Raw genomic sequence first — 15,009 nt, forward strand, 5'->3', positions numbered from 1 at the left:
AGGATTTTATTTTCAGTTCTGAGAAAACCAACTTAAATCCTAGAACTAAGTAATCTTCCTTTGAACATAAAGACAGATGACCAATGTTTTTAAATTGCTGGGTTTTATTAAGATATTGGCAAAATTTCAACATACTTCTTACCTGAATGAACAGTTTTAAATAAAATATGAAGGATCACTCATGATTACAACTGAACTCAAAAGTGAGCTTTAGAGAAGATTTACAAATTGATAAATTTGCTTGGTAAGAAATGATTCACTTCACTTGCTCGACTCCATAGAGAATTCTTTGCAGAGAAATATCATGAACAAGAGAACAAAGCATGTCTCTCACCAAAGAGCACCTAGAGTAAGAGTTAGCAATGATGTATCTATAGCTTAGTTACTACATCAAAGTTTATTAGAGTATTTTCCTTTTCCAGAACAATTGCTGTGTCAGTCTGGAGTTCCCTATCTTATTTCATATTTTCTAATTAGTACAACAAATAGTCTTTACAATAGAAGATAAAATGCTGCTAGAGGAAGTAACAATTTTTTTGAACACAGTACCATTTGTCTCAGAAAATAGTCATAATACTGGCAGTACTTTGTTTTTGGGGGGGGAAAAACCATTTAAGTTATTCACAGGTCAGAAGGGCAGAGTGGGCACTTGTCCTTTAACATCACGTGCTTTTAAAAGGTGAAAAAAAAGTATGTTCTTTAGCTAGCTGACAATCCAAAGAGTAATTCTCCTCAATTGTAGGGTCAAAGCTGCAGTATTCCTTTTTATGGCCTTGCTTCCATGAGAATGATCACTGAGTGAACAAATTATGTTTAAACATTAAAATAATAATTTAGATCACTTTCTCACAAAGCCTCAGCAAGCCTTTGCTGGGAAAGGAAGTACCTGAACCACAGCAGTTTTATCTGTGAACACGTAACTTCTTTATGCATCATCTGCCCAGCGGACGTTGCGCTTCTTCCTGGCACAGTGTTCCAACAAAGGAGTGCTGTTGTCATGAGATGCAGTGACACTATGCCACCACGCTGACCGTGGCCACCATGAATGTGGTCAGAATCAGACTCAGGGTTGACACTGACATTGTTGACATTGTCCTTGGTAAAGGTGTTACTTTTGAGGATCCTCCTGGTTAAATTAAGTGCAACACTAACTTTATATTAATTCAAGGACAATGGATGGCACTTCTAGGTAAAGAAAAGATATATACATGTATTTCCACCTTCCTTTTCAGTACAGACCTAAACAGGATTAACAGCCCCAGTGTTGGGTGCTGTAATGTCACTTAACCTTAGATCTCTCTTAAAAGTCCACATCCGGAAAGTGAACAAAGGAAATTAGGGACCGATTCCCTTTGAAACTCACAGTGAATGTACAAGGAGTTCGCGTGACTTCAGTCAGTGACTTGAAGTCTGTTTCCCTAACCAGCACTACACTCTCTTTTTAATATTTGTTTTACTATTTCCTATTCTAACAAAACTTCAGCAAGCAAACAAATTGATGCAGATCATGTTAAATCGTAAAAGGGATACTGCCACTCTTAAGGATTGGGTGTAGGTCTTCTCCACCATCACTAAATTACACAATGAATAGAAGTACAAAACACATAATTCACAGACTATATACCTCAGCATTAACAGTTAAGATATATTATATGCTTTTATATCTGTCTAATATTTTTACAATCACCAGATACACCATCATTAAATACAAGTTACAGAAATGTGTAGATACCATTAGTTAGAGGGGTATTTATTGCTTACGTCAGCAAGCAGCAAATAAGGGCACAGGATTTGAACTGAAGGGAACTACTTTCTATCACCAGCGGCATTAAGATATAACACTGCATTTCACAAAGCACTGCTTTTTATCTAGTTGATAGACAGACCCAAGAGCAGCATATGTCAGACCAATAACCACTACTTTAATATGTATTATAGAATTTTAAAGGACTTACAAGTGGTACCTAACTACTCTATAAATATGCATGTTGTGAACAAATGAATAGTTGCTAATTTGTACATTATTGGCTTATAACGTGACCACACTAGAACTACTTTTATTTTCTAGAGGGCTACTGGTATGAGAAATGGAGTTAACACTGCTTATGTAGTTACACCTACAAAATTCAGACCCTTCAAGATGCCTGTTACTCCCAGTTTCCAACCATTTTTCCCACTGAACAAAACCTATCACTTGACTTGTACCTTCTTTCACCTTCTTTATTCTGATCAAAATCATCAGCAATAGACAACTATAGAAGAATCTTTTAAAAAACGTTTTGCTTGGCTGAGTGCTTTGGACTATTGTATATACCAATGTTCTGCTGCCTGTTTTCTTGTTTCCCTAGATAATCTGCTTTGAAACTGACACTGCACCTGATGGGTTGTTAACATGATCTAGGCTTCAGAAAATGACCGATGTGGGCGAGGCTCATGGATGGGGGTAAAGCCTCGGGATGGTGAAAAGACTGGTGCGATGGCTGGATCCATGTGTACCCCCTCCTCAGCCATGTGTCACAGACTTGAGAAGAGAAGAAATGACTTCAAAAAAGAAAAAGACTGAAAATCTCTACTTACATCCAAATTTTTAAAAATAAAACCTGTAGATTAACAACCTGTTGCTGAAATGCATCTTTTATTTATTTGCTATAGCTACCCTGGCACCCCAAAATATGCTACAGTCCCCCTCTGTGTTTAAAATCCAGGAATCTTAGTCCTCCATTCTGAGTCTGGGGAGCATAAAGTAGTTGTATTGTGCTGTGTGAGCCTCTCAGCAGGAGCATTCAGTGTCTCCCGACAGCACGAGGGAGCCAGTGGCTCCACACCCGACTGGGAGAGGGCAGAATGTCCTACGGAGACATTTCATGATTCTCAGAACCAGGCTGCTGCACTCAATTAACCTGATTATTAGTTTATTTGCTGCCTCTAGTTGCAGATATGGTTCCAACTTGAAACTGCAGAAATGGCAAAAAGCAGACAATTTCAAAATATCAAATGTAAATAAATACTGAAATGAGTAACACGTGTCCTGGCTCTCTGGTCTGAAGCTGCAGGACTCAAATTTACAACTAAACAGACCTCAGCTGCAGTCAGCCACATTCTCCTTTGCACGTGGCCTCTGGGCTCACTTTAGGCAGTTACTTTCAGCCTCTTCCATACCAATTATTCCATCCCCTCAGGGGAAACAATTTTAGAGAAGTTAAAACTAGTATTTTTCATTCTCCAAAACCACTTTTTATTTTATTGTAGTATATGCCTTTACTGTCTGTGAACTTTTAAAGAAAAAGAAAAAAGGCAGAAAAAATAGAAATACTATTTGATTTTCTTTTAAAATGGCAACTTGATTCTAGTATATTTGTACCTGAAATCATCTCCATTAAACAAGTTTTTATTCCTGAGATGAAGGTACAATGAAAAACACATTAGCATCATAGGTTAAAACCAGTTGACAGCGGTCTTCTAAAAAACAATTCCGTCAAAAGCACCATAACAGGTTATGAAACTCCCAAATAGCTACAGCCCTAGGAAATACTTAATTCAAAAAATTTTCATTGTTGGTCTTTTATGTTACAGGAAAAAAATTAGTGAATCTGTTTGACTATATACCACCTCACAAGTCTGAGAATATGACATTTTTACACTAGTTTTCTACTTTCATTTTTTCCAGTTAAAACCCATATGGCTTTTAGTCTTTTACCTACCAAAAACAGGGGAGAGGTTTCCCCTCATCGTCCCCAGTCTTCTGAGGAACATCCTCAAGTAGATCTAATTCTGCATTAAGTTTTCCAGAGATATATTAGGCACATCAGACCGAATTTCACCTGCATCCAGATTTCAGCACTATGTATCCTGACTGAAGTAACTCGCCAGCCTCCACTAGTGACGTGACGGGGTCTTGGGGGGTGTATGTAGGTATAGAGACACATCACAGGGACCAGTGGTAGAATTTTGCTAGTGAAACCGCCAGTACTGCTTTTTATTAGATTGAAAACACTGTATTTGAGTTTCCTAGAGATCTATTTACATTTAAGAGTTGAGCCATCCATGGCTCATTATAATGAAGCACACATTATTTCAGAAATACCTACCTCGTTTCTACTCTGATGGTGATATCTGTATTGGGGGAGAGCTAGCTAGCCTACTTTAGAGAGAAAGATTATATTTTAAAGCTCCAGGGAAGCTCTGGGTGTGCAGGGTCGTTACTCTTTTTGGGCTTCCTCATCACGTTTTCACTGTACCCTTTCCAGCTATTTTGCCTCCATGGCAGAGAACTTCTTAACATCCTATTTCTCTTCCCATTTCGAATAAGTGAGGACAGGCTACTGCCTGTTTTGTGGGAAGGCTCTTGAGCAGAGAGAAAAGAATAAAACTTTGGATTAAACCTGAATCCATGCCGCCTCTTTGAGTAGTGGTAATGTAAATGAGATAACCTAGAAACTCTCTTTCCCAGGAACTTGAACTGTTCATTTTCCAGCCTAGAACAAACAGGAGGCAAGCTCCCCATGCTGCATACCTGCTGCCCTGTTGAACCCACGTTAAAAGAAGAGAGAACCTCTCCAGCACCACTCCATTCAGGCAATGATGATGGAACTGATTTTTTCTCCATTATTAGCTCATTAATAAGATTTGCTCTCTTTGGTGCACCAGGACCAAACATCTCAACTGGTGGCAAAAACTGGGCACCGTGAGGCTTGCTTGTTTCTATCTGTGTGAGATCTAGGTAGCCCGGGTCTTCCAGCACGTTGCCTTGGGACCCTGGGCTCAGGCTGGTTCTATCCGTGAAAGAATCCACACGCCCCTCGTAGCCCAGATCGGCTGGGGCGGAGCACTGGTGCTGGGGCCAGGGGCGCTTGCACTCCCCGTGACTCTCCTTGTCATCCCCACCAGCTTCTTGCCCTCCTTGGAAAGAGTTCTCTGTCCAATCTGAGTCCTCACTAACATTTACAGCTTTGTTCATGTCCCTCAGGAAAACCACAATAACAGTGATGTTATCACTTGACCCTGCATCACGAGCTGATGCCACTAACTTGTGGGCAACCATGCTGCTGTCTCCATTATTCTCCTTCAAGTGGTCGGACACGACTTTCACTGCCTCGTCAGGGTTCACGGTGTCGTAGAAGCCGTCGCAGGCCAGAATGAGGTAGTCTTCAGTTCCATCCAGAACAGTAGAGGCAGAATCGGCATCCCCACAAATATATGGCTTATGTTCAGCATCTCCTGCGGGAATTAGCAAACAGGTCATTTTGGTTTATCTTGCAGGTCAGAATGTTTATGGCCAGCTCTAATGTCCTGAGCAGAGAAGGTCCCTCTGTTGAGGGAACAGTATTACCAGAGACAGAGAGGCAACTGCTAGGGAGTAATCTGTAGTTGAATACTTGGTGCAGCAACAGACTGGAGAACTCGGGCCCAACTAAGCTAGGTTTGTGCCACCAGATTACTGCGGTAATGGATCATCTGCGATGCATTTTAGCACTTCCAGGTCCAGAGCACTTCCAGATCCCTTGTTTATATTCGCTGTGCTCCTTTAGTACTTGGGGAGAGCCTCAGCAAATGGGTCCTGTGCCTGCCAGGTAACCAAATAACATCACCACAAGGGATACTCACTGGCTTCTCTACATGAAAAACATGGAGTACTGAGCAATAGTTCCTAGATTAGGATATTATAATTTGTTGGTGGTTTTTTGTTTGTTTGCTTACAAAGTGCTTTATCATTCTTAAAGTAGTAGCATATAGCTTAGTGGTCAAGGATGCAGGCAGCAGAGTCAGGATGCCTGGATCCAGGTCATAGCACTTTAAAGACTCTTCAGTTACTATCCTCTCTATTGCACTAAAACTGAGCCTTCTGACGAGGGGAAGATAAAATGAAGATAAGTATACTTACTTAGATGCTGTGGCCATATTGTCACTGTCTGTGGGATCTGTTATTGGTTCTCTCTTACCCTAGTAAAGTTCTCTCCAATATTTCACATCTCTCTTTAATCTTCAGATAGGCCCAGAAAGCTCAATAGGAACATTACGGATAACTCTGTTAGAACCACTGTGGGCCACGTGCCCTACCCAGCAGACCACATGATGGGATACCCTAAACAACAGATAACTTAATATTTAATTACCTGGTTTAGTTTATCTGCAAGACAAGAACCTAGTCTTTTTCATACAGTAGCAAGACCCATCTTCCTCAAGTATGGTTTTGATCTTGTCAACTTTAGTTCTATACCGTGCAGTCTTCAGTAACCTGTTACAGCTGATGAAAGCTTCCAATCATGGGGATTCAGTGTCCTCCACCAACCTACTTTACTAAATGTCCCCATCCCCTACTCCACCTGACTGTATTATTATCATTATTTTCTGAATTCCAGCTCTAAAAATAAATGTGATCTGAGTCATACTGTTCCCAAAAATCTTGTTTTAGTGCTTCAATTAAAAGGCTACTGCAACTGTTAGTTTGGAACAGAACATACAAAGATTTGCACAAGAGAAAATGCTGCCAGAATTCTGGCTTTTCACCTGCTCTACTGTTAGATGTCAAATTCATGACATTTCGCCCCCAAATTTGGTAGGAGGGCATGGTCGCCCATTTCACGGCGGAAATGGCACCATCCTCTTGTCTTCTACCCCCTCTCTCCATATGCCAGAAAACATACCATGTCAACTCTGGATCATCAATCCAAAGGGCTCAGGGGGAGACACAGTTGAAATGAGTTTCATTTTAAAAGTATTAGTGTCATTTATTTTCTGAGTAGAGTTGAACTCTGCTTAGGAGTCCTTTTTCTTGTCTTTATTTAGCCCCCTGATTTACTCCATGAGCTTTCCAAATCTTACATTCTTCAACTCTTTCCAATTCAGTTATTGGATTTTGGTAGATGTCATATTTCCTACTTCAAAGAAAATTAAGTTTACCAGGCCTGAATTCCCTCAATTCCTCCTCCTGACTTAAAAAACAATCTCTAGCAGTTTACCTATATCCACAACCATTTTCTGTTTTCAAAATTCTGTGACTTTTTTAACTCACTTGATCTCTGTAGCATTTGACCCTGTTAACTACACACGCCTAGAAAAACCCCCTCCCCAGCATCTGACACCCTGCGTCTCTGTCTCTTCCTGATTTTCTTTACTGGCTCCTTCACTTAATAGCAACCCAAATCATTGTATGCTAAGACTGTGCCAGGCAGGGTTCTAAGTGTGTGTGTGTGTGTATTATACTATCTAATACAAAAACAATGAGTCAGGTACTATGACTATTCCTGCCTTACAAGGGAACAAACAGATGGGAAGTTCAGTAAATTCACCTAGGCCCACAGCTGGTAAAGTGGCAGAGCCAAGACGCACACCCGGAGAGTATGACGTCATGGTCTTCTACCGTAAGGAAAGAGCCTCAGCCTTGGTCTGTCTTCACACTACATACTCCTGGGCAATGTCATCCATTCCTGTGGTTTCAACTACTGTATATTCACTTTCACTTTTCACTTTCATGCATTGGAGAAGGAAATGGCAACCCACTCCAATGTTCTTGCCTGGAGAATCCCAGGGACGGGGGAGCCTGGTGGGCTGCGGTCTCTGGGGTCGCACAGAGTCGGACACGACTGAAGCGACTCAGCAGCATATATATATAAAATCACTTCACAGGTTGCTAATATTATTTCCAAAATGGGATGAATTCCCAAATCTGTCTCCAACTCACAACTCTGCTAAGCTCCAGATCTGTATTTCCAACTGCATATAATTGGAATTACCTGCATATAAATTACCTCTTCCGAGACGTCCCACAGGCACCTAGCATGCAAATATGTCCAAAATGAACTCATTATCTGCCCTCCTCCCTCCTCCCCAACTGCTGCTGCTTCATCATCTTCTTAGTGACACAAGTCAGAAACCTAGAAGTTAACTTTCCTCTTTCTCCCCAAAAACTGTCATTTCTGTCTCATCAATTTATACCCTCTTCTGTATTCCTTTTTTTAGCTGTCCACATCGCTGAATGATCTCTCATCTAGGTTTTTCACTCTAATTCATCTTCCGTAATCATTACAAATATTTGTAAACACAAACCTGACCACATGGGCCCTCAGCTTGCTCACCCAGCGAAGCCCAGGCACTGAGGCTGGCATTCAAGCCCCTCCACACTGGCACCAGCACTGCCTCTCCCCACCCCGTCCCCTGGCCCAGCCTCCTGCACCCGTCCCTGTTCCGGAAACAGGACGTGCCCTCGGAGGCGCCCGTGTGTTTGCACTCCTCACTCCCGGGGCCCTTCTCTAGGTCCTGTCCTCCGGTCCACCTCAGAAGTCACTTCCTCTCTGCAGTCAGCCGTTTCCTCCTCGACTGTCACTTATTCAAGGACATTGCTTTTTCCCCTTGTGTCATATTTTTAGAAGCAAGAAATGACAAGGATCCTCTAGTAAAGTTGCTTCTATAACAAGCATTAAAGTCACCTCGCAATACTCTGACAAAGACAGTAAGATCAAGAGAAGAGGTCTCTGGAGTTGTCAAAAATAATCCTATTTGAAGGTGTGTTTTAGAAATCAGAAATTTCCCCCTTTTGGCCTTATTCCAGATTTCCTAATGACTCCCTTGGTCTAAGGTGAAGCCAACTCTCAATTTTTCAAGAGGTATTTGTAGAATCTTTGAGCTTCCTCTTTCTCTCTCAGCCTTCTGCTGCTCACATTTGGGCCACTTCACAGCTTGCCAGCACCTTCCCAAAGAGTGGGAGGGAAATCACATCAATGGTGAAACGGAATCAGTCCTTTGAGATTTTATTAATGTTCTAGAATTTTTTGGTAATGATAAGCAAAATCTGGGGATCAGACACCAACTCCATTTATCCATGTTATCCTATGTCAAATCACTTCATTTCTTTAGGAGGCAGTGACAGAACTGTAGCATATTACCCATAGAGACACACATTCATCTGTTCTTTAAAAAAAAAAGAAACAAAGTGAAGCTAAGCCATGAAACCCAACACAACAGACCCAGGTGCAAAAGTGAGACAGAAACGGCCGTAGCCCGCTCTCTGAGCTGCACCCTCTCATTCTGTCCAACCAGCTCAGCTCTTTACTCTGAATCTTCAACAAAGAGTTCCATCGACTTTACTCTTCGTTTAAAGAATTTAGGTTCCAGGGAAGTAGATTTTCTGAAACCCCAGGGTAATCTAACAACTACACTCCACACAGAGTAGAATTAGTTTTCTAATTTTAATATAGTAAAAATTATTTTCACCCAAAAAGCATGTTGTTTGTGTCATTTTATAATTCAATGAAAAAATGAAAGATATAAGCAAAATAAAATATAGGGACTTCCATTTTCTGGAAAATACTGATTTAAGCTAAATTTGACCCAAAATGGAATGGAAAATGAGGATCACTGGGTTTTAAGCAGATTTATATTCCAGAGATTAAAGGCTTCCCTTTAAAAAAAAAGAAACTAGTAAGTTCTGCATCTCTTAATATAGTTCCCTTTTAAAAATGGAATTTATATAAATGTGTAGGTTAAATAATTAATTAAAAGAGGCATTAGACAATAACAAGCACTCTGAAAATCTAAGTTATTATCTCAGGTTCCCTTGTATCAGATTAACATTAAGAACAGTGTTCTGGAAGAGGACAGTTTGGAGAAAAAATAATTAATTGGTTTTTCCTACCAATAGCTCTGGAGACAGACAGACTTCCATTCACCCTCCAGGCACCAAACCAGACTACACAACCTCCAAGGGCCTCAATCCGCTGCTTTTCATCCTGCACAGCAATGCAACAGAAAGAAGCAAATAATTGGGTTCAAGATTTATTCAGCTACCTTAACAGTAAACAACAGATATAATATTCATCGGCTTCCCGGAAAGGGTTCTCTTTACTCTTCCTTTGAAAGGTGGGCTTGGTTGCTGAGATAATGGTGGTAATCATAATAATAACTGAAAAGTAATAACTAGAAAACTGCCTCTGGCACGTGCCCTAACGTAACAGAGCACACCTACCTCTCTGTCCGGTTTGTGTGGCTTCATTAGTTCAACAGCTTGGCCCTTCCGCACAAGCATAACCTGGGAATCACCCACCCAGGCCACGTGTAACATGTTGCCTCTGATAAAAGTCACCACTCCTGTGGTCCCACATCTTAAGCTCTGAAAGTAATATCAATAAAACAAGTCAGTAAAAATTAGCAGACATCAAATTCTCATTGAGAAGCAATTTATAGATAATACAGACTTTTCAGATGGAAGCAAAACTACCAATAACTTGATTTCACAAATAAAATAGCAATTCCCATTTCTCAGTGCATTTTTACATGCTTGCTGTATTTATATGTGCACACACACATATAGATTTTATCTGTGATATGCAAGGCAGAGACAATTATCAATTCACTTTATTTATTTATTTTTGACCATGCATGCAGCATGCAGGACCCTTCCTGACCAGGGATGGAAACTGTACCCCTGTGTTGGGAGTACAGAGTCCTAACCACTGGACCACCAGGGAAGTCCTCTATTCCATTTCATACACAGGGAAGAAAACTGGCGGGTTATGTGACTTGCCCAACGGCAGGTACAGATCAGTACTGAACTGAAATTTTTCCCTCCCGGTCCAGTGCTAAACCACAATATCAACCCTTAGAGTAAAGATCTCCATATTCTGGTCTCTGTCTTGTTATTGACCTACTGTACGTTCAGGGCGAGAGTCCTAGCTTTACGAAATAGCATACAAGCATCTGGTGGGTACACAACAAATGTTTCCATATTCTGGATATTAAAATAGGAGCCAAGAGAGAACATACATTCCCTGGAGTGCTAAGATGCTTCTACCTTTAAAAAACAAAACCAAAATCTACAATAATTTTAGGGACCTTTGCTTTTGGAACATTGCATGAAAAACTAACACCAGCCTGGAATTTCATAGCTCAGTACCACTGTACTTAATGCTCTTGATACTACTATCCTAAAATGACATCTCCATTTCACATGAAAAAAAGAAGTGAAAGTTATAGTCACTCAGTCTTGTCTGACTCTGTGACCCCATGGACTGACCGTAGCCCACCAGGCTCCTCTGTCCATGGAATTCTCCAGGCAAGAATACTGGAGTGGGGAGCCATTCCTTTCTCCAAGGGATCTTCCTGCCCCAGGGATCCAACCCTGGTCTCCTCATTGCAGGCAGATTCTTTACCATCTGAGCCACCAGGGAAGCCCTCCATTTGACATGAGTCACCACCAAATAAGCATGACTTTTTGTTACTAAGGACTTGGCCTAAATTACACTTGATCTTAGCCAAAAGGCCGAGAAGCGATAAGGACTTGGCCTAAATTAGAACCAGTGCATCAAGGGTGGTAACAGGCCTCTCGCATCCAGTGAGAAAACAACTTCTCATTTTCCCTATACAGGGAAGGTTTGTTATAAATCCTCACCCACCAATAAAATGTCTTCCCACACAGAATGTTCAACACCTCAGCCCCTGGAACACATGATAAAGACACTTGAGTGCATATGCCCCAGAGGGAACAGGAGGCAGGGCCGCCGCGCAACAGGAATAGCTGCTGCTTTCTCCCCAGCAGTTAGCAGCACATGGAAGCATGAGGAGGAGCGAAGGAACTGCTGAGACGAACCTAAATTATTCAAGAGAACTGTTGGCAAAACCAAGAGACAGCTAGAATCACTGGCAAAGCAAACGAGGTGAACGTGGTCAGGAAGAAAGCCAAGATTCTGAGGACACAGAAGGAAAGGGATACAACAGAGGATAAAGACGACAAGGGTCGATGATGACAGGCCAGCTCGCAGGATCAGGTCATGGCCTCAGTCCCAGTGAAGACAGCCGGCAGCTGGCCTCCCCCCGAGACTGGCCGAGTCTGAGGGCAACAACTGTGTTTTGTTTTCTAGCCCACCTCTATCTGCAGAGCCCAGTGGTTACTGTTGTTGGGTTTGTGTATTAGTCTAAACCTGGGGGGCAGGTGGGGACACAGAACACTGCCCTTGCTTAACAACTGAGCAGAGCTGAATTACTGCTTAGTCAATTCCAAGCCCCATGATTGCCCTATAGCGTAACAATGAGATCAAAGAAATGGATTAAAGGATTACCCTGTTCTGTCCAAGTCCATTTCAAAAAGAGTTAATGCTTAAGTCACAGGGCAGGGGTCTTATTTTTCTGTGTGTATATAATTCTGCAATTGCTTTTTAAAATTTAAAAAAAATATTCTCTTTCTGTTGGTCCCTAGTTGGAAATGAGTATAAAGTCCTGTAGTTAATTATGTACCAATGCCCAGAATGATAATTAGATTAAAATCTTTACTTTTAGATCTTAATATAGCCCCTGTCATTCATTCAGAGTAAAACCTTAGGTCTGATTAACCTTAAGAAATTGGGACGTGAGCTCTGACTTTTCTTCCTGTTAAGAGAAAACCAGTTCAAGGAGCATCTAAGGATTCACTCTCTCCAGGCAAAAGTTTTCCTCAAGAGATACACAGCGAACACTGCCAACCCATTCAGAACCAAATGCATGGAGAAATCCCAGCTTCTGTTTCCTTTTTAGACCATTGTTTTAATCACCATATTCAGATTTTGTCAGCAAAAGTCTGCTTAGAGAGCTGGTCCTGGTGTGAAACTGACAGGCAATGGTGAATAAGATAAAACTCACCTGCCAAATCCAGCAGCCTCCTGGCTTTTTAGAAAATTATAGCTTGGAGATTCTCTACAGTACGTCATAGCACCCCACTAAATCTATCCCTAAAGAGGGAATTAGGCCTACAACAGAATCAAGAACGTAGTTTGGAAGAGAGCTTTAAATAATGTCTATCACAAAAGAGAAAATCCAAAACAGCCCTTTAGCCACAGAACAAGTGAGCTCAGCCAGCGTATCGCGGCTGGCCTCCTGTGAAAGCAGCATACCTCCCTGGCGGCCTTCTGGACAAAGCGCTCGTCGGTGACGCGGAAGGCTCGGCACAGGGCCTCGGCAGGGTCGTGGGGGAACGTCTCCTGGCGCACTAGGTTCACGTGCAGGTGGATGGAGGCGTAGATGGCAGCATCCACTCCCCCGTGGCCGTCAAACACGGCAAAGTAAGCTTGTTCTTCCTGGTCCTGTCCATGGAAACACAGACGCAGTTCAGGGAGTTAAGGTGTGGTGCGCCTCAGATGAGCCAGTCCCCTGCACGGCTGCCCATCCTCCTCCACCGCCTTGTCACCCGGATTATGAGACTGAATGTTTCCCTTCTCTGACGTGCCTGATCCATGGCTAAAATACCTGCAATATCAGGGCATCTGTGTTTACACACCAGAACACTGGAACACATCATGCCCAATTAGCTCAGGCTGAAGTGCCCTCTCTCACTGTGAAAGCTGTTGTCTTGTACCATGGAAACCACCCACATCCATTTGCTGCAAAGTTGCTGTTACAAGTTGTGAGGAGGGGGAGGAAAGAGAAGGGAGGGGGAGGAGTTGAGCAAAGGCTGTTCTGGATTGAAGATGTTTGTCAAAATGAAAATATTTAAATAATAAATTAGAAACTCAGGACAATAGGAAATAATTGGCCTTCCAAGCACAAGGCCAATTATGTTTGATTATTTAAAATACACAGATAATGAAAGCATACACATACTTCTAAACTGTAATATTGGCTTCATAAATCATTCATGATCACATTGTATTCTCACCATAAATAACGCAGTCTCTAAACAGGCTACACAAACTTGAACGTCAGATGTCTACATGCCCTGTAGCCTTGTCCCATAATCAAGATGTCGCTTCACATTTCCCTGCCCACTCAGTGCTCGAAGCTGTAGAGCAAGTGCCAGAGGAGGGTCTTCCAAACCTGTGATTTACCTCGACACAGGACGCCTAATCACGAGATTACGTTTAACTCAGTAAGAACTCGTTTTTTCTTTCTCTTCAACTCCAGTGTTTAAATCTCAGCTCTGGCTCACTTAGACGAGATCTGTAACTCACTGAACTCTCACTGAGCCCTGTGATTCTTTTAGGCAACACTATGTAAGGATTTTCATTTGGAAGTTTTGACTTCTTTGGGCACTTGCAGAGTTCAGCTGAGTCCAGACCCTGTCATTCAAAGTAAATAAAATATACCAAGTAAAGCAAGACATGAAAACAAGGCAAGTATTCATCAATAGGTGAGTGAATAAAGGAAATCTGTATACACACACACACACACACACACACAACGGAATATTACTCATCCATAAAAAAGAATGAAATTCTGCCATTTGCAGCAATATGGATGGACCTAGAAAATACTATGCTTAGTGAAATGTGAAGAGGCAAATACTGTATGTAATCATTTATATTGGAATCTAAAAAATAAACCAAACAAATGTATATAACAAAATAGACACAGACTCACAGATATAGAGAACAAATTAGTGGTAACCAGTGGGGAGGGATGAGATAGGGATATGGGGAGAGAGATATAAACTACTATGTATAAAATAAATTAAGCAACAAAGATATATAACACAGGGAATTATAGCCATTATCTTGTAGTAACTTCTAATGGAATATAATCTGTCCAAACACTGAATCACTGTGCTGTACACTTGAAACTAATATAGTATTGTAAATCAATTATATTTTAATTTTTAATAAATGGATAAATAGGTATGGTATGTATGTATACACACACAATGGAATAGTACTCAGCCACAAATAAGAATAAAATGTTGCCAACTGCAACAACGTGGGTAGACGTGGAGGGTATCATGCTTAGTAAAATGAGTCAGGGAAAGACAAACACTGTACTGTATATTATCACTTATGTGAGCAATCTAAAAGATAAAACAAATGAGTACTACAAAGCGAAAACAGGTTCACAGATCCAGAGAACAAACTACTGGTTACCAATGGGGAGAGGGAAGTGGGGAGAAGCAAGGTAAGGGTAGGGGATTAAGAGACACAAACAACTATGTATTAAGTACATAAACTACAAGGATATAGTATATAATGCAGGGAATACAGCCAATATTTTATAATAACTTTAAATGAGCTTTAATCTATAAAAATTTCAAATCACTATGTTGTATACCTAAAACTAATA

General features: G+C 41.3%; 2 protein-coding genes across 3 annotated transcripts in view; one reads left to right on the forward strand and one right to left on the reverse strand.

Moving 5' to 3' along the window:
* Nucleotides 1–2,933, forward strand: part of TRIM37 (tripartite motif containing 37) — a 151,717-nt gene extending 148,784 nt beyond the window's left edge. Inside the window, exon 26 of one of the 2 annotated variants that reach the window (XM_070390588.1) lies at nt 2,349–2,933. In XM_070390588.1, the coding sequence (XP_070246689.1) occupies nt 2,349–2,352 (4 nt within the window). In that variant the 3' untranslated portion in view covers nt 2,353–2,933. The remainder of the gene's footprint in view (nt 1–2,348) is intronic. The other variant, XM_005900659.2, reaches the window with a different exon arrangement.
* PPM1E (protein phosphatase, Mg2+/Mn2+ dependent 1E) overlaps nt 591–15,009 on the reverse strand; it is a 220,355-nt gene continuing 205,936 nt past the window's right edge. Inside the window, exons 4-7 of the mRNA XM_070390591.1 lie at nt 12,858–13,046; nt 9,962–10,105; nt 9,632–9,725; nt 591–5,217 (exon numbers count right to left, since the gene is read on the reverse strand). Of these exons, the coding sequence (XP_070246692.1) occupies nt 4,157–5,217; nt 9,632–9,725; nt 9,962–10,105; nt 12,858–13,046 (1,488 nt within the window). The 3' untranslated portion in view covers nt 591–4,156. The remainder of the gene's footprint in view (nt 5,218–9,631; nt 9,726–9,961; nt 10,106–12,857; nt 13,047–15,009) is intronic.

The sequence above is a fragment of the Bos mutus genome, chromosome 19 (assembly GCF_027580195.1).
Source record: "Bos mutus isolate GX-2022 chromosome 19, NWIPB_WYAK_1.1, whole genome shotgun sequence".
In the NCBI taxonomy this organism is placed as follows: domain Eukaryota; kingdom Metazoa; phylum Chordata; class Mammalia; order Artiodactyla; family Bovidae; genus Bos; species Bos mutus.